The sequence below is a fragment of the Somniosus microcephalus genome, chromosome 16 (genome assembly GCF_052327205.1).
Source record: "Somniosus microcephalus isolate GS21.2 chromosome 16, FLI_Smic_1.0, whole genome shotgun sequence".
In the NCBI taxonomy this organism is placed as follows: domain Eukaryota; kingdom Metazoa; phylum Chordata; class Chondrichthyes; order Squaliformes; family Somniosidae; genus Somniosus; species Somniosus microcephalus.
Window position 1 is genome coordinate 43,024,896 of NC_141002.1, and position 20,363 is coordinate 43,045,258.

A 20,363-nucleotide genomic window follows, 5' to 3' on the forward strand; every position below is an offset into this window, starting at 1 on the left:
AGCTAGTGGGTGGAAGTAGAGGGATATTGGGAGAGATAATATGTTGAGTTTTGCATGATTTTTACGGGGTGTAATCATCTGGAGGTACTAACTTAAAAAAAAATCACTTCCTTTCACTTTCTTTTTAACCTATCTTCCAGTCTGTTACAAAGTCTTGTTCTGGAGTGCTCTTTCAGTTCTTTCCTTCTTGAGTCTAGACTGTTGTCCATACATATAGGAAAAATATTTTATATCCAAAGATGATTATTTTAATGTATGCTGCAAAATAGTGAAGTTATACTGCATACATTTTTCAAGTCCTGTTTTTTTGAAAGTTTGACAGTTAAATCTTTAATCTACAGTTTGGAAAATTGTTAATGCCATTTTGTTGACTGATAAGTGCTTTATTTTTAATGCTTCAGTATCTATCACTAGATCCAAGTTAACAACAATCAAGATTCTTGTCCTGCCTAACCACTGATTCATAAGACCTCTCCTGACAAATCACCAATCTGCACTCTCCCACAGAGGAGTAATTGCAAAGAAGTCTGCTCTTAGAGATTTTCTGAAGGATCTCTTCAGCACTACTGAAGCCACAGCAAGTGTTTCACAACATATGATGCTCTTTGTGTAGATGTTGATAATAGCACTACTCCTCTTTCTATTTCTTCCACCCCCCTCAAAAAAATATTCTTGTTCTGATTCCTAATATTCTAGCACCAAGTAGGATTGGATTTTGTGTCCTTTCCATTTGATGCTGACAAACACTCCTGAGCCTAGTGTGGGAAAACAGTTCAGCTCCTCTGGCGAGAGGCAGAACTATACTCTTACTGAATGTCAGCAGTGAGAGGAGACTATCCTCAGTATTTTTAAACTTAATGTTTGCATTCCTAACTTCAACTCCATTGCCTAAATTTCCAATATAGATGCACTTTAGACTGAAATGATTAAGTGGGTTTTAGAAAGACTGAATTGGAAGTGTGCTGTTTGCAGACAGTATTCTAGGTTTTGTCCATTCGCATAGCTCCCAAGTACAAATTTGGACATGTGTAGGGTGTACACTACTCCTGGAAGCAGAAAACTGTATGTACAGTTAATGAAATTTAAAGGAATGGGGACAATTAAGAGTGCTAGAATAGGGGACATAAGTTCTTAAAGCCTCTGGGAAGGCTTTGAAGGCATCTCCATCCACTTGTAGGTTTGTTGAAGGAGGAGGGAACTAAGAAATGACAAGTAAAAGTGAAGGGACAGGAAACCCTAGCTGCAGGCATGCATCTGCTGGAATGTGACAGAGCAAACCAGCACACAACCCCTGTCGCTCTCTGCCACTCCAATCATCCCTGTAGGTTAGCATCATAGCATGCCTGGAAGAATGTGGACTCAAGATCTATGCTGTAGCTGGAATTACTGCCACTGGATGTGCCACCTCCGTGCTGGATGCTAGCTATAGGTGTACTTGCAGCATATGACACTGCTCTGTATCTAGCTCTGATGACCTGGATCCTGTAAAGACAGTTGCCAGATAGGTGTGCCAGGGCTTACAGTTCTGATTGGCACTTTGGCAGGTGCCGCTAATCAGAGTACTCTGCCTGATCATCCTGGCATGCCCTCTTTCCTGCAGTGCCATGGAAAATATGTACTTCCAAGGAAGCATCCATGACATTCAATGGTACCATTCGATCTGCTGCCCCCGCTTCCTTTGGGGATAGGAGCCTCCGCTTGCACCACCTGTCTGCCAAAGCATAGTATATTCATCTATGTTTGCAGAAGTCAGTGCGCGGACATCCGCGCAGCCTGGCCAGCCTGGAAACCCTCCTCTTCTTAAAGCCTAAAGATGGGGTTTTCCATAGGGAAATCCATTGATGGCAGTAATAACACTTGGGGCAAAAAAAAATGAGAATGACGTAGTTTACAGCAGAGAAACATGTCATTCGGCTCAACTGGTCTATGCCGGTGTTCTTGCTCCACATGAACCTCCTCCCACCCTAATTCATCTAACCCAATCTGTATATCCTTCTATTCCTTTCTCCCCCATGTACTTGTCTGGCTTCCCCTTAAAGGCATTTACGCTATTCACCTCAACTACTCCATGTGGTATCAAGTTTGACATTTGAACCACTCTGGTAAAGAGGACAGTCCTGTCCTGATCCAAGATCCACACCTGTACTTCCAGCAGGGGCTGTTGGATAACAACTGTGACAAGGACGCCAGCGATTTCTCTCCCTCCCCACGTTTCTTTTGAATACAGTTGTGCTGAGGCCAATCGTAGCTCCCTACCACTGTCACTGCTGGTAGGATATATTTTTAATTCAGATCGATCATTTTACCTTGTGGTGGATAAGAGGGTATGACGAGTGAGCTCTTCCCTAAATAGATTTAAAAGCTGCTCATTTCGCAAAACTTTGAGAAATGTACATTTTACGACAGAAAAATTGAGTGTCTACTTGCATTACATTGTCGTCTCAAGACATTTGCATCTGGACAATTGCCTTATTAGAGTAGCTTCCCAGGGTGTCACAGTCCAACAGGTGCTTTTTCATGAGACTGATTTGCCCTATAAATCTAGAACCGGTTCAGGATCTATGTTGAGTCTGGATCCTGACCATTGAATGTATATCCCCATTACTGTTGGAGTGCTTCATTGTTCTACAGTTGATTGCAGTTCAGGACCCAGACTGAGTCCAATTCAGTGGTACCTAAATTTTGCTATGTGACTAGATCAGTTCAGAGACCATTACAATATCATTATTCTAAGAATCAATATCATTGCAAAGGTGGCATTTGTCTTGAAATGTCCTGAGGAAAAGTTTATTATGGACTGTAGCTGCAAACTGTCCCATCGCTTGCCTGACTGACTGCATCCTCTGATACACAGCTGAAAAGTAGTGCAGACTCAACCACAAAGATATTTTGATGTAAACATACTTAAACTGTAAGCCACTTGGTTCGCTTCATTCTTCATAGAACGCATCTGCAGCAAATTGGTAGCTGTCTCAAATTAACCCTGTGCTGTGTAGAGGGATTCGGCAGATAAACCATTCATAGAGTCAGAGTTATACAGCACAGAAAGAGGCCCTTCGGCCCATCGTGTCTGCGCCGTCCATCAAGCCCTGTCCAATCTAATCCCATTTTCCAGCATTCGGTCCATAGCCTTGTATGCAATGGCATTTCAAGTGCTCATCCAAATGCTTCTTGAATGTTGTGAGGGTTCCTGCCTCTACCGCCCTTTCAGGCAGTGAGTTCCAGACTCCAACCACCCTCTGGGTGAAAAAGTTCCTCCTCAACTCCCCTCTAAACCTCCTGCCCCTTACCTTGAATCTATGCCCCCTTGTTATTGACCCCCCTACTAAGGGGAAAAGTTCCTCTTTATCTACCCTATCTATGCCCCTCATCATTTTGTACACCTCAATCAGGTCCCCCCTCAGCCTTCTTTGCTCCAAGGAAAACAACCCCAGCCTGTTTAGTCTTTCTTCATAGCTGAGGCGCTCCATCCCAGGTAACATCCTGGTGAATCTTCTCTGCACCCTCTCCAAAGCAATTACATCCTTCCTATAGTGAGGCGACCAGAACTGCACACAGTACTCCAGCTGTAGCCTTACCAGCGTTTTTACAGCTCCATCATAACCTCCCTGCTCTTGCCTTCATTAGCCGAGGCATAGAATATAAGTATCCCATATGCCTTTTTAACCACCTTATCTACCTGTTCCGCTGCCTTCAGGGATCTATGTACATGTACACCAAGGTCCCTCTGTACTTCCTAGGGTCCTACCACTCATTGTGTATTCCCTTGCCTTATTTGTCCGTCCAAAATGCATCACCTCGCACTTTTCAGGGTTAAATTCCATTTGCCACTTTTCCGCCCATCTGACCAACCCGTTTACATCGTCCTGTAGCCTGAGGCTTTTCTCCTCGCAATTTACCACCCCACCAATTTTCGTGTCATCTGCGAACTTACTGATCATACCTTTTACATTCTCATCCAAATCATTTATGTAGATCACAAACAGCAAGGGACCCAGCACCGATCCCTGAGGTACCCCACTGGACACAGGCTTCCAGTCACAAAAGCAACCTTCGACCATCACCCTTTGCCTCCTGCCACTCAGCCAGTTTAGGATCCAACGTGCCAAGGCACCCTGGATCCCATGGGCTCTTACCTTCTTGACCAGTCTCCTATGCGGGACTTTGTCAAAAGCCTTACTGAAGTCCATGTATACCACATCCACAGCATTTCCCTCATCCACACACCTAGTCACCCCCTTGAAAAATTCAATCAGATTGGTCAGACATGATTTACCCTTGACAAAGCCATGCTGACTATCCCTGATTAATCCTTGCCTCTCCAAGTGGAGACTAATTTTGTCCCTCAGAATTTTTTCCAATAATTTCCCTACCACAGATGTTAGGCTCACTGGCCTGTAATTCCCTGGTTTATCCCTGCTACCCTTCTTGAATAATGGTACTACGTTAGCTGTTCTCCAGTCCTCTGGTACATCCCCTGTGGCCAGAGAGGTTCTGAAAATTTGTGTCAGAGCTCCTGCAATCTCCTCCTTTGCCTCACACAGCAGCCTGGGATACATCTCGTCTGGGCCTGGGGATTTATCCACTTTTTGGCCTGCTAAAACCACTAGTACCTCCTCCCTCTCTGCTAATATGTTCAAGTATATCACAGTCCCCTTGCCCGATTTCTATGTCTACATCGTCGTTCTCCATAGTGAACACAGATGCAAAAAATTCATTTAAAACCCCGCCTACATCATCTGGCTCTACACACAGATTGCCACTTTGGTCCCTAATGGGCCCTACCCTTTCCCTGGTTATCCTCTTGCCCTTAATATACTTATAAAACATCTTAGGATTTTCCTTTTATTTTGCTCGCCAGTGTTATTTCATGGCCCCTCCTCGCTCTCCTAATTTATTTTTTAAGTATGCCCCTGCACTTTTTATACTCCTCTAGGGCTTCCTCCGTCTTTAGTCTTTTGTAACTGCCAAAAGCCCCCCTTTTTTCCTAATGCATTTTTGTATATCCCTTGTCATCCAAGGTTCCCTTTGCTTGTTGGTCCCAGCCTTGACCTTTACGGGAACATGTTGGCGTTGTACTCTCTCTATTTCCCTTCTGAAAGCCTCCCACTGCTTTGATGTGGATTTTCCTATAAGTAGCTGCTCCCAGTCCACTTTGGCCAGATCCTGCCTTATCATATTAAAACTGGCCTTCCCCCAATTTAGAACCCTTATTTCCGGGCCGTCTTTGTCTTTTTCCATGACCACCCTAAATCTCACCGAATTATGGTCACTGTTGCCAAAATGCTCTCCTACTGACACTTCCACCACTTGCCCGACTACATTCCCTAGAATTAGGTCCAGTACCGCCCCCTCTCTTGTAGGACTTTCTACATGTTGGCTCAAAAAGCTCTCCTGGATGCACTTTAAGAATTCCGCCCCCTCTAAGCCTTTCACACTCTGACTATCCCAGTTAATATTGGGGAAGTTGAAATCCCCCACTATTATTACCCTATTATTTTCGCACTTCTCTGAGATTTGCCTACATATCTGTTCCTCTATCTCCCCCTGACTGTTTGGGGGCCTATAGTACACTCCCAGCAAAGTGCTTGCCCCCTTTTTGTTTTTAAGTTCTACCCATATGGCCTCATTAGAGGAACCCGCTAATATATCATCCCTCCTTACAGCAGTAATTGACTCCTTAATTAATATTGCAACCACCCCCTCCCCTTTTACACCCCCCCCCCCCCCCCCCCTGTCTCGCCTGAAGATTCTATACACCGGAATATTGAGCTGCCAGTCCTGACCCTCCCTCAACCATGTCTCCGTGATAGCAACAATATCGTACTCCCATGTGTTCAACAACAACTTCAGTTCATCCACCTTATTTGCAAGACTCCTTGCATTCAAATAAATGCCTTCCAGCCTTGCCATATTTCCTTTTGCCTTCACATATTTGCTCTGCCTTCCCAGCTGACTTGTTTTTTCTTCCGTATTTGGCTGTAAATCACCCCCTACTATCGCTCCACTCTGTATCCCATCCCCCTGCCAAGTTAGTTTAAACCCCCCCCCCCCCCCCCCCAACATTGCTGGCAAACCTCCCCGCAAGGATATTGGTCCCCCTCTGGTTCAGGTGTAAACCGTCCGACTTGTACAAGTCCCACCTTTCCCAGAAGCAGACCCAGTGATCCAGGAAACTAAAGCCCTCCCTCCTGCACCATCCCTTTAGCCACGCATTCATCTGTTCTATCTTCCTATTCCTATACTCACTAGCACGTGGCACCGGGAGTAATCCAGAGATTACAACCTTTGAGGTCCTGCTCTTTAATCTGCTACCTAGCTCCCTAAATTCTTGCTGCAGGACCTCATCCCTCTTTTTACCTATGTCGTTGGTACCAATGTGGACCACGACCTCTGGCTGTTCGCCCTCCCCCTCCAGAATGCCCTGCAGCCGCTCAGTGACATCCTTGACCCTGGCACCAGGGAGGCAACAAACCATCCTGGATTCACGTCTACGGCCACAAACGCCTACCTGTTCCCCTTACTATAGAATCCCCTACCACTATTGCTCTCCCACTCGTTTTCCTCCCTTCCTGGGCAGCAGGAGCACCCCCAGTGCCAGGAAGTTGGCTGCTGCTGCTTTCCCCTGGTAAGTCACGCCCCCCAACAGTATCCAAAGCGGTATACCTGGTTGAAAGAGGGATGGCCACAGGGGTCTCCTGCACTACCTGCCTGCTTCTATTGTTCCACCTGGTGGTCACCCATTTCCCTTCTGCCTGTGCAGCCCTACCCTGCGGTGTGACCAACTCACTGTACGAGTAATTCGCGACCCTCTTAGCATCGTGAATGCTCCACAACCCATCCACCCGCAGCTCCAGCGCCCCAAGACGGCCCGCTAGTTGCTGCAGCTGGATGCATTTCTGGCACACGTGTTGGTCAGGGACACTGGCAGCGTCCCTGAATTCCCACATAGAGCAAGAGGAGCATATCATTCGTCAGTTAATTTGCACCTAAGATTTGAATTTGGTTGTAAATAAATTTATGTCCGAAGCATTTGAACCGCCAAGGCTTATATTATCTTAAGTTTCTCATTTTAAGCTGTTACTTTCAAAGTCCTCTTTTTGACACAAAGGATCAATGTATTGCTTGGTGGTAGATTCAGCATATGTTTAGTGCACCAATGAACTATGATTTTTGAAAGTAATGAGGTAATATCAAACTTTTATCTGTTACCTCACATTTTTGTAGGAAGCTGCACATTTGTTGCTGTGTAGAGCTTGGGCTTTCTTCTTAGAATAGCACATTTGCCATACAAGGCTAATTCTTTTTTTGAGAACACAAGACAATTTGGGCTTCTATAGTGTTCCTCAGTTTACTTTGCAGATGGAGAGATGGGCACATAGCAATTCAAGGGATTTAGGAACAAGAAATACAATTTTTATGTACAAATCTCTTGCTGAACATTGATTATCTTTCTGGTCTACAATAAATTTCTCAATTGGAAAGATCCCCAAGCTGATTTTCTTTTTCCTCTGTAGATGACAGCAATTCTTGCTTATAAGCAAAGGTTAAACTTTCAAAGAGACTCTACATACAATAAAGTAGTATTATAAGGTGTTTTGGTATACTTGATAGTTCACAACTGCTTTTATTTTACTGATGAATTTGCAGGTGCTTTAAAAAGAAGTTTAATACTTGTTGGACAGGTATTGTAATAAAGCCATTGACGAGTGTCATGAACACTAAAGGCCCAAGAGTAAAGGAACCCCAGTGTTAATATTTTTAATATATTGTCCTTTTGAAACCTGTTGAGGGTATCAATTTTGCAGGTCATTTAGTCATTATTAGTGATTTTAGTTCAAAACCCTAGAAGTAATGAGATAACTGCTTTCAAATACATTTGAAGTTCAGTGTTGCGGGCAATTGGGAAGGACTGGACATTGGTCTTTTAACCCTGTGTATTTTGGTATGAGATGAAGCTATGCGTTGAAAAGGATGCTAGCATATTAAAACTGAAAATCAATGCACTCTGCTTGTTCATGAATATCATTATACAACCACAAATTACTGAAATCTAATTCTGATGCCCTGATTTCAAATCCGAAGTTCAGAACCGAAGCTGGGATCTAATCCAGTTGTGGCCATCACCAGTTAACAATGCTATAAATAGACAAAAACACGATTTGATTAAAATACAAATAGTGTGTTTTTTTTTTGCAATGTAACATTTTGATACAAAGCTTGTTTTTCTTTTGTTTAGCTGATGGCACATTTGACAGTGGCCAAAGTTCATCTGGATTTTCAGATTCTCATGGTACCTGTAGTCAAACTGTTGCCTATGGTTCCGCTCAAGAACAGCATATTTCATCCAGCCAGGCCCCTGCTTACAGCCCTCCAAATGTCCAGGCAGCATCACAGCAGCTTGGTGGCCATCAGCAGCCTACAGGGGTAAGTACATTGGGCTGGATGCCCCTTCGTAAACAGTATTTGTAAATCCATGAGACTGAGTCAGGAAGCCTTTAGTGAGATTTTTTATTAAGTATCTATAACTTATGTTTGGAGAGCCCTAGTCGTTTCTTGAATATCAAATTTAATTATAAGACACAATATCAGGGCATTGAATTTAAAAATACGTTTTATTCCTTCTGTCTTGATTTGTATGTTATTTTAAAATGTAATTAATTTAAAAGTAGTATTGTTAAAATAGAAATTACTTTCAATAATTGGCACCATCGGCTTGTAAACTGGCAAAGATGCCATTGAGTATTTTTCTTCAATGTGTGCTTGACATGAAGCCATTTTTTCCACATTCACAACAAGAGTTTATTGCAGTTTATTTATCTCAATGATGTTTACTGCTTTATTTTTGAGGGTGAAACTTGGTCACCAACACTAAAGGCACCAGTGGTTTTTATTATGCAACTTCCATAGGTAAAATAATTCCAATGATAATTGTGATATTAGTTCAAAATCCTTGGAAGAGTAAGGTTGCAGAGAATTAGTCAAAACACAATGTGAGGAAATGGTACATTTACAATAGGTATTGAAAAACGGATATTTATCTGTAAAACGTTAAGGTGCCTGTAGTTCTGATGGTGTTGAGCTTTATTTTGGCACTGAAAATATGACCTGCCTCTGGCATGTTCATTGGTTTTAATTAATTATTGACTGATGCACGTGACATCATTTTTGTTTATCAATCCAGCTAATATGCATAAACCTTTTCATGCATCCTCATGCATTGTGCAATCCACCCTGTAACCCTTGCATTTTTTATTTTGAAGTGCACCTTTATTGGTAGTCATACAGAGTTTGCAGGCTGCTTGCAGTACTTTATTCTTCTATCCAAGAAGCATACATTGGATTTTTTTCTCCTTTTTGAGCACTCTTGGATATGATCTGATGCTGACCAGTAGTAAACTTAACAGATAACACCTGCAGGATCATATCTGATCAGTTGAGACTTGCATAGTACTAATTCTAACCAGCTAATCTGAAACCAGTAGCAGTATTAGCTGCCTCCATATATCCTGTGCAGCTAAACTTCCTGCAGATACATGGAGATCAGGTTCTAGTCAACCCATTCCTCATTTCTCAAGTTGAAGGAAATTTGCATCATCATGTGATAGTGTAAAACACCCCATTTCATTTCCTTCTAGTGCTCATTTACAAAATGCGATGATGAACGCTGTCACAAACAACTTAGTATGTCTTGTGTATGTATATGTTGACATCCAGTTTACTGTGGGTCAGTTGATACGTGTTATTTATTCCTTTCTTTATTTTTTCTTTAGCTTCGACGAGGTCGTAGCATGTCTGTATGTGTTCCCCACCTTTCCACCATCCCTGATTCACCCTACATTCCTAGACAGTCCTCCACTCCACCACCAGTTCCCTCTGCACCTGTCTCCCCCCATGTTTGGACTATCCCTGAAGAAACCTTTGCAGAAAAACTATCAAAAGCACTGGAAAGCGTCCTACCTATGCACTCAGCTCCTCCCCGCAAACTGCGCCGCTCCAGCCTTCCGTGTATTAGTTTCAACCCTGTATGTTGTATGTGACTCATGAGGATAAGTTGTCATTAAATACAAACTATTCTGGGCACTAAGTTTTACAATAAAGATGAGATTTAGTTCAGGTTATAGTACTTAGAGTTTCAGCTTTTTTGAAGTGGGAAGTGGAGGTGAGTTTTTTGACAGAAGCAAGAATGCAAAGTTACATTGCAATTTCATTTGATTATTAAATGATGCATCCATATGGGAAGAATTTAAAACAGGAAAAAATATAAAATGTTTATTTTGCTAGTTCTATTTATACAAGGTACCTGGAGCAACTCGGTTTAGTTCAGGAATTATCCACTTCTTTAAATAAGCAGTATTACTTGTAACCATTCTACTGGTTTATCTCCGATCCTGAGCAGAGTTGGCAGCATAGAAGCACAATAAAATTTAGAGAATCACATTCCAATTGTAATTAGGAAATATTTCAATTTAACTTGGATCCATACTTTCAAAACTTTTGTAGTCAAATAAGTGGCTGCTAAAAATAGTTATGTAGATTATGATGTCTGAAATATAATTTTTTGAATGGCATCGAGTAATAGTGTTCTGGCCTAATCTGTAAGCATTGTTGGCTTAAATGAGTATGATTCACCTGACAGCATAAAAAGTTTGTTGACAGAATATGTTTACTTGATAGTAACAGTTTTTAATTCCTTTATACCAAGTCCTACTGGTACTGTTAGACATTGAGAAAAGCGCAAAATTAAATGTAAAAGGACTGGCCTTTTCATTCTGTAAAGTAGAGGATGATAAAGTTCAATCAGTTGTCCTCGTAATATAAGCCAGCACTTAAGCTAGATCAGATCATTAATATAGTACTTTTGGAGGTCATGTTTTAAATGTGAACTTCCAAGAAATAAATCTCTTCCACATGCAGTGCCTTTAAGATCAAATGTAAACACTGCATCTGAATGTAAAACTTGTGCCCACAGCTGTATTTAATGTATTCATTCAGTTCTTTTAAATGTCTTCTGTGTTTGTCTGACACTTTTGCTATTGTTGTTCTATAATGTAATTCTTAGTGAAATTCAAACAAGCTCATTTTGTGATGCATTTTTAATTTTCTCGACTCTGATTTGAGATTTTTGTCTTCATGTTAAAGCAGCCCCCATCTCTAGTGCACCTTTGTGGGGGAGTTCCATCACAACCAGAGACTGTTTCATATCCATCTATTCCTGAAAGACCATTTTCTTTCTCTCCACCACCAAGTTTTCCTCTGAAAATTGCTAATTCTCAACGCCGCAAAAGTACTTCCATCCTGGAAGCCCACACTCGCCATTTTCAGCCGATGCTGAGGACCGTAGGCCAGAATGTTTTTTCTGTTGGTGATTTTTCAAATCGGAATGCTGAAAGCTCCACCATTAAAGGCTTGGTTACTCATAGATCTACCAGTGAACCAATTCAAATTGAAGGTCAGGTGCAACCAGAACAAGTTCATGCTTTTGTTGAAAGCAAATCAAGATTGGGTCAGTTTGAAGAAATTCCACTTGTGTGTCCAACAATGTATCCATGTGGTGTGCAGTTACAGCAAACTTTGCAGGACCCATATGAGGCTGTGACATACAGTAACTTTCCAGCCTTTGCATTTTCTTTGCATCAAATTCCAACAGAAGTAAACCAGCAGCAGCAGCAGATTTATTCCCAGCCCTTGAGCTATGAGGAATCCCTGAGTGGTCAAACTTTTCTGCCCTGCCCAATACAAAACCTGATGGGTCAGATGCCTCAAATGGTGCAGATGGCTTCTCATAAAGTACCATCTCAAGTTTCACACCTTCCTTCTCATCTCCAGCTGCCACAGGACATGACACAAAAATATGGACAACATTGGAAGATTGGAGAGTCACAGGCAGGAATTCCACTGCTATTTCTACCCATGCAAGAAGATAGAGATGCTCAAAGTGAACCTGCACCAACAGGTGTTTTCACAAGAAATGGTGTTGGGACTGTGAATACGATGCTAACTGTTCAGCATTTGACTGTCCCTCATTCTGCACCAGCTATTCTTGCACAGATAAATGAAGGCAGAACTGGGTCGATCTTTGAGTTCCCAGTTCCTCCAGTGCAGGTGGAAAGTAATGGCATACAAATTCCTGTTCCACCATCTACTCAGAGAATTTACAGAAGTCGGCGGGGTTCAATGGATCTAAGCTTAGAGGACAGTCAAGGGACTGGAATGTACAGGCTTCAGCCAGTGACTGAAGAACAAGTGGTTTATTTCAGTTCTGATACTGTGGTACTGCCAGGTGACTTCCTGCGCAGCAGACAGCCAATGTCAGAAGAACTTTCTCAGAATCTCAGTCCACAGCGTTCAAGTGACTCTGGTCAGTCGACTTCCTCGGAGACCCAAGAGTTTCAGTCTCCTCCTCCTTTGGGTTCTACAGCACCATACTCCAATTTATCATTTGGTTATGAGCAGCAACAGGTTTTGCCGGAGCATGGCACACATCATGAAACATTGCAAGGTGTGCCAGTTTCACTGGCTGCACAACCACCTGTGTTAATTCAAACCAACACTGAGCCCTTTCTGGCAGCTTCAGGGACAGCTGGCTTGTATCTCCAAGTCATGGAAGGATCCTGGTCCCATCCTGTTTCATCCCAGCAGAACTTGCCACTGGATCACAGTTCTGCAGATGGGCAGAGTCTACCTTTGGTACTTGAGTTTCAGGTGTTCATGCCTTTTGCTGAAGTCTATTTAGTATTTTACAAGGCAGATCTGATCACTGAAAAATGCATAGCAGCCTGCAAATTAGAAATAGTTTGTATTGCTCCATGACTTACATAAATCAGTCATTTGGTTTGGAGTAAAAGCGCCCTAGTTTAGATGCTACAGGTTCAAGAGTTTTTTTTAAATTGATTGTTCAGTTCAATTAAATACTTCAATTTTAGAAAGCTATTTGTATGTTTTCCGCTTAATCACCGAGGAGGATATCTCGCCCTTTTCAGCAATAATATCTCCCATTTAAAATTTCATAAATTTTAAAAAAAATCTAATTTTGTGTATAGTCAATAACATGATTTCAGAAGATACATAATCGTCTGACTTAAAATGCCTGATTAACATCAATTCAGGAGACATTATCTTCCCATGTGATGGCTACATAATATCTGTGCTATTAATTCATTCTGTAATGTCTGAATATCAAGCAGGTCCAAATGCAGAGCCAGCTGCCTCCAACCAGTCTTCCTCTGGGTGTGACATCTCAGCAGGCAACTTCACAACCTCCACCAGGTTCCATACAGCAGACGAACCAGGTAATGATCAGTTTCTACAAGGCATGGCTTGTAAGGATAAAAGTGAAATTGACTCTTATACTAGGGACTGCTATTCAGGAAATCTGGTGGTAGGTTGGCAACAAAAACCTTTTTGATTTTCACAGCTGAGTACTAACTGGGAAATTCTAGGAGCCAACACACGTGATGAGAATTTGGTAGTGTGGCTTTTCGCTTTGTTCTTTCTGATAAATATTTCTCCTGGCTTCTTCAACTTCAGTTTGCAGATAGATTGGTAGGACTGTCTTTCAGCTGGTACTGTATCTCATACTTTGTTATGTTTGTTTCTTGTAGTTTGGCAGTTACTACACCCCAACGTATCTTCCACAGGTAGAGAATTTCATTCTTCTTTAATCATTTTCCCCCCTTTTTTGTTGTGTATGCATAGTTTTCACTGCTCTTGGTTTGTGCTAAGCAGCACAGAATCCATGCTTAAAATTTGAGGTTTTTCTTTTTTGTAAGAAATAACAAAGCTGTTTGTTTATTTTTTTTAAGTTATTTTATTGTGCTAAGGAAATAAGTAGGTTGAGATTGCAGCATGCCTATTTGTTGCAAGACTATCTTTATTTATACCAAATGGTATTAACTGATTGACATTTGCAAGGTAAGTACATTCATTACTAGGTAACTTGTACTGTGTATGGAATTTCCTCATAATCAGTGCAACTTATTTCAAGTCCCATTAGAGTGGCTTATGCTCTCTAAAATTGCAGAGGAAATCCAAATAAAATACTATTTGTGCCCTGTGGTAGGGGATGGAGGAGGAGGAGAACCTTTTAATGTTCTCAATTTAATGACTTAATTCACAACCACAACCCCCATATGTCAAATTCTAAATTTTGACTCTGCTGGCAGGGGCCAAGGACCCAGGCTAAGACCAGGGAATGCTCTTGTAGTGGAAAATAGCTTCAGGGGAGTTTACCCAGGTTGGTGTTGCATACATTTTAGCTTGATAAAGGGAAGGTTGCCTGACTGCACAACCAGTGCCTCGTTGCATGGCTGCTGGTAGTTGCAGTAAGTGGTCCAGATGGTCTTTGGGCATCTCAGTAAGTTTGTGTTAAAGACCAGGTGTGGCTGTGGGAGGAAAGAGGGAAGTTTGGGAATTTAAAAAAATCATACATAGACAAGATATTTAAAACTTCTTAAAATTTGTGAGTTCAAAATAAAAACATTAACACCTTTCCAGGTTCAGTTAAGTAAAATATATTTTTAGAGGATTTTCATTCTAAGGTGTAAGATCGGAACCACAAAGCAAAGCTTACGCTGGATTACTTGCAGATATAAGAATTAACACCACATTTTTCTCTCTCTCCTTCCCCAGACAGTACAGCAGCAGCCAGTACAGTACTCACTTCCACAGATGGTATCCAGTGGCTCTGTTCCAGGTCAAGTAGTTTCTCAACCCCAGACCCTGCCTATAGGTCAGAACCAAATACATGCTGCTCAGCAGGGTCCTACTTCAACACAGGTATAGCATTGAGTTACTGAAGCATGTTTTCTTTGCTGTTTGACCAGATTAAGCTATATTTTCTCATACTGTACTAATCATAGTTAGCATGGAGCATTTATCTGTGTAAATTCTCTTTACTATTTAAATTGGTTATGGGAATTTTAGTTTAACTGCCAGCAACTTCAGAAAATCTTGAGCTGATTTTGTTTGTTTTAATCTCACACACACTGATGTTGAAATAAACATTGTTTTTTATAGTTATAAAGCTACTCAAACATCAGTAGATTTACTACTGAGATATTAACCATAAAACTAAATTAAATACCTGAAACACAATTTTACATTTTTTTTTGTCTTTGTTTAATTTTAACCTATTTAATGTATTCTGAGAGTTGATTTAACATCAGCAAAGATAGTCTGACCTATTTGCTTGACCATGAGCTATCTTAACATTAGCCCAGTAACCATTTGCAGGTTATTCACACAAAACAGTTAGTAAAACAAAGGGATGTTTGGTCCAGGTTTTATCGAGGAGTGCTGATGAGACCAAAAACGGTCTTTCAGGAGGCCCTTTCTGCATGGACTACTGCATAATCCAGTCAATGTTGCACTGTTATTGGCTGACAGGAAATGTGCTTGTGGCAGGAATCAGGTTCTTCGTACTGTCCTGCTCCCATTTTGAGAGATGTATTCTGCAATAGTACTAGTAGCCTGGCTCTGAACTGACTGCTTATTTTCAACAGCAGTAAGCAGGTTTGAGTTAGCGCTAACCCAGGGAACATTAACTTTGTGTTTGGGAAGTAGGCATTTTACTACCTGTACCAATGGCCATTCATAGAATCATAGAATAGTACAGCACAGAAGGAGGCCATTCGGCCCATTGAGCCTGCACCAGCTCTTTCAAAGAGTAATCCAGCTAGTCCCAATCCCTGGCTCTTCCCCATATCCCTGCACTTTTTTTCTCCAAGTATTTATTCAATTTCCTTTTGAAAGCTACTATTGAATCTGTTTCCACCATCCTATCGGGCAATGCATTCCAAATCCTAACCACTTGTGTAAAAAAGTAAAAAAAATTGGCCCCAGTTCTGTGGCAGGGCAGATCTGTTCAAGCTCCGAAACACTCAGCTTGAGTTCGAGCTGCTGGAGGCATTTCCTGTACACGAGTCTCTGGACTCGCATGGCGCCGAAATTCGCTGAGATTATTTGCATGAATACCTTTGTGGCCTTCTGCGCATGCGTGCAGTATACTGAAGTCACGCATGCAGACCCAATCCTTTCTACGCATATATGCTGTATAACGGAGCCGCGCATGCGCAGCACCCAGTTGCGGCCTGCACCGTGGGCCATGCTTTCCTCTGCTCCGTGGGAGAAGGTCAGGGCATCCGTTGGTTTTTGGGGGTTGGGGGACTGGGAAGAAAGAGGAGATAGGAGAGAGACATCATTGGTGGGGGGGGGTGGTGGGGAGAGAGAATGGGGGTCGGTGGGGGGAGCGAGAGAAGGGGGGTCAGTGGGGGGAGAGGTCGTCAGGAACTACTCTCTATTCACTTCATACCCAATAAACCTGTTAACATGTCATGCGCACGCACACAATGCCCCATCTACGGGGTGGGTGGGGTTGAGGTCAAGAATTAAGGCGTGGGGCGGGTGGCGAGGGTCAGCCCTGTCTGTTCTCTGAGCCCCGTCTGTTCTCTGAGCCAGAATGAATGGCTCGAATTACACTGCAAAGTACTTGATTACTTGGGCAGGCAGGATCTAATTACAACTTTGAGATAAACTGCTGGGTGTGTCTTGTCCTTCAAGGGGACTAATCAGAAATCTGGTCTTGTCCTCCAAAGTGACCAATCAGAAATCTACAAATAGATGCGACCGCAGAAATTGCAGTCTACGGGTCGCAGCTGTCCCTCCATTCTAATTAGAAACTTTAAAAAAGCTCCTTAGATATAATGTAATTATTTATATAATTGCTGTTAACTATGCCTAAACTATTTTAATGTATTAAATTACACTTTTTCTATTTGCTCTTCAAAACAAACTATCCACAGACTAATTATTTACTGAAGCTTAGCAAGAGCCACTGAGATCATTAAACACACAGAACCTAAACATTAAATATCTGGATACTTAGCCTTGATACTTATCTTGGAATTCTCGAGTTCTGCGACTCCACTTCTTTTGAGTTGGGTGTGAGAACCGCCTTCCTCCTCTCCACCGAATTCCTACTATCACCAAATTCTGTTTGCGATCCACTCCGATTGTGATTCACGCAGCAATGTCTCCAAACTGCAAAATTTAAGTAACTAGGTCCAATCTAAATTGTTATTGGTATGAGTTTAATTTTGGCTGACTTCTGTCTAACTAGGCCATGTCAGTTTGATGACAGTGTTGAATTTTATTCTTAGGATATATGGTTGCTCCTTTCTTCTGCTAGATTTAATTTATAAAAGATTTTTGCAACATCTTGGGCATGAGGGCCACACATTTATTGCACTTTAAAACCTAAAGGCACTGGCATTTGGAGTGTTAATGTTCATCCTCGAGATGGCAGAGTTAAGTACAAAAAAAGTTAACTTATTTTTGGTCAGCCAGCTGTCTGACGCACATGGAAACCCAGTACCTTGTTTGAGTCTGCAGACAAGCTATTGAGATGAGCTTGTTTACCAAATAGGGACAGACTCCATTTGCCGAAGTCCAGAGAGCTTGGTGCAGGTTGGCAGAGCCAAGATTTAAGATCCCATCAAGTGTGCATAGGAGATTGCTAGAATGTAGTCACCTGAAACCATGCAGTATACCAGTATAGAGCACTGGTAAACTTCCTACTGCTTCAACAGTAAGGACCAGCCTACCCATTAGGCATTGTATTGCAGGGCTATCTTCAGCTGAATGATGAGCAGAAATTCCTTAAACAAAATATTGGGAAGACCGAAGCCATTGCCTTTGGTCCCCACCGCAAACTCCATTTCCTAGCCACCGACTGTATCCCTCACTCTGGCAACTGTCTGAGGCTGAACCAGACTGTTAGCAACTCTGGTGTCGTATTTGACCCCATGATGAGCTTCTGACCACATATCCGCGCCATCACCAAGACCGCCTATTTCCAGCTCCGTAACATCGCACAACTCCTTCCCGCCTCAGCTCGTGCTGCTGAAACTCTCTCATACGTTTTTTACCTCTAGACTTGACTATTCCAACGCACTCCTAGCTGCCCTCCCATGATCTACCCTCGGTAAACTTGAGGTCATCCAAAACTGTCCTGCCTGTGTCCTAACTCACACCAAGTCCTGTTCACCCATCACCCCCGTGCTCGCTGACCTACATTGACTCCCGGTTAGGCAACACCTCTTTTAAAATTCTCATCCTTGTTTTCAAAACCCTTCGTGGTCTCACCCCTCCCTATCTCTGTAATCTCCTCCAGCCCCACAACCCTCCAAGATATCTGCACTCCTCTAATTCTGACCTCTTTAGTATCCCCAATTTTAATCGCTTCACCAATGGTGGCCATGCCTTCAGCTGCCAAGGCCCTAAACTCTGGAATTCCTTCCCTAAACCCCTCAGCCTCTCTACCTCTTTCCTCTTTTAAGATGTTCCTTAAAACCTACCTCTTTTTGACCAAGCTTTTGGTCATCTGCCCTAATATTTCCTTATGTGGCTTGGTGTCAAATTTTGTTTTGTAACGCTCCTGTGAAGCGCCTTGGGACGTTTTACTACGTTAAAGGCGATATATAAATACAAGTTGTTGATGTCGATGTTAATGATGAATGGGAAGAATTCCACCAGTAACGAGTATATCCCTCCAACTTCCAGTGGTGTGCAAGGCCTATGGTCAATTTTCAACAATGCCAAGTCGCACACAATGGTAGAGTTGCATGTTTTTAAATCCTCAGCTTGCACCACACCTCACACCATTGTCTTGTTGAGAGGATGGTCAGACATCTACTTTGTTTCCAGATCTGTTGGTTTCCATTTCTGTGCGTTCAGCTGCCAAGGCCCTAAGCTCTGGAATTCCCCCTCTAAACCTCTCCACCTTTGTACCTCCCTTTCCTCCTTTAAGACGTTCCTTAAAACCTACCTCGGGTTCTGTAGAAGGGTTTCGACCCGAAACGTTGACTCTATTTCTCTCTCCATGGATGTTGCATGGCCTGCTGAGTTTTTCCAGCATTTTCTGTTGAGGTAGGTTTTAAGGAATAACTTGTCCTAATATTTCCTTATGTGGCATGGTGTCAAAATTTGTTTGATAATGCTCCTGCGAAGCACCTTGCGATGTTTCACTACATTAAAGACGCTATATAAACCAAGTTGTTGTTTTGAGCCAGGTATTTAAGAGTATATATGAGAACTGTATGAGTTGTGCTTCAATTTTTTTAATTTTAGTTCAATTTTTAAAATAATTTTCTTCCCTTTCTGTGAAGAAGTACTGGCTGTAACTTCATCTTCTAATGGCCATTTGCTTTTTTAAGATCTACTGGTTCAGCACCATGTCCAACATAATCATACTTCTATATTTTCTGTTAAAATATTTAATTGTGTCGAGCATGAACAGAAAATATAAAAATCAAGGCAGTATATTTGCTATGTAAAACTACTTTGGCAAAAGTATATCTGTCAAGTGAGACACAACTTTTAACAATAAAATAAGTGCGGTTTCCTCTACCTGATGTTGTTGATCAGGTAGAGGATATCAAAATAAATTGTTCAAAATGCAGAAACCAATACAATAAAATAGTAGCTAATATTGCAAAATTGGGATGAACAAGGCTGTATAGAGGCCTGTAGTATGATTCAATTAATTAGCAATTGTTGGGGTTTACTTCAAATCTAGTCTTTAAGCAGGTGTACATTTCAATGGTGCATATTTGATGGTATTTGCAATTAAATGTAAACACAATTCCACAGCTTTAATATTGTATGTAGACGGTTTTTTGCAAATCTGAATCCTTGTTCACTTTTTAAAAAAAAAAAAAAATTGTAATTTTAAACTTAGTCTCTATTATTGGCTGGGGAAAAAAGTGGTTGTTTCACTTAAATCCTGAAATCTCCCTTAAAACTGAGCATGCCGTGCTTAAGATAAATGCTGGAAACACTGTTAAATGCATTCTCCTTTAAAGAGGGTAAGGAACATTGCTTGCATATTTTTCATTAAAAACTGAATTCAGCAGGCAAATAAAACATTTTGCTACCACCCCTCTTTCCCCTTCCCCCCCCCCCCCCCTTAAGATGATTCACCTGTAAACTTAATTCTTTGTACTTTGTTCTCCCATTATATGCTGCTACGGTAATATTGGAGTCTACCTGTGAAATAGTTCCCATCTGGGGACTGCGGGTGGGGAGAGAGTGTAGAAAGAATATTCATGCTGTAGTCTTCTGTCAGTTATCCTGATACATGTCTGGCACTTTGTGGCCAATCTCTGTTGCAGTATAAATTGATAGGTTGTATCTCTGGAAAAGTATAGTAATGCTACTCGGTCTTCTATGGCGTTGCATGTGAGTGGTTATAACCAAGAATTGTGTGCAGATGAAGTGGAGTTAGCAGTTGAGGGATAATTGGACCAAGGTGCACAGACATAATTCAGTCTCTATTTTGAAGTCATATATTCTGTGCTTCACAT

At 41.8% G+C, this 20,363-nt stretch overlaps 1 protein-coding gene across 10 annotated transcripts in view; it reads left to right on the forward strand.

Annotated features, from left to right (window-relative positions):
- Nucleotides 1–20,363, forward strand: part of wnk1b (WNK lysine deficient protein kinase 1b) — a 217,388-nt gene that overhangs the window by 116,364 nt on the left and 80,661 nt on the right. For 7 of the 10 annotated variants that reach the window (XM_086008880.1, XM_086008876.1, XM_086008879.1 and 4 more), the window contains exons 8-11: nt 8,240–8,427; nt 13,185–13,292; nt 13,605–13,640; nt 14,632–14,778. In XM_086008880.1, the coding sequence (XP_085865006.1) occupies nt 8,240–8,427; nt 13,185–13,292; nt 13,605–13,640; nt 14,632–14,778 (479 nt within the window). Of the gene's footprint in view, nt 1–8,239; nt 8,428–11,142; nt 12,706–13,184; nt 13,293–13,604; nt 13,641–14,631; nt 14,779–20,363 lie in introns of all 10 variants that reach the window. The other 3 variants (XM_086008883.1, XM_086008884.1, XM_086008877.1) reach the window with 3 other exon arrangements.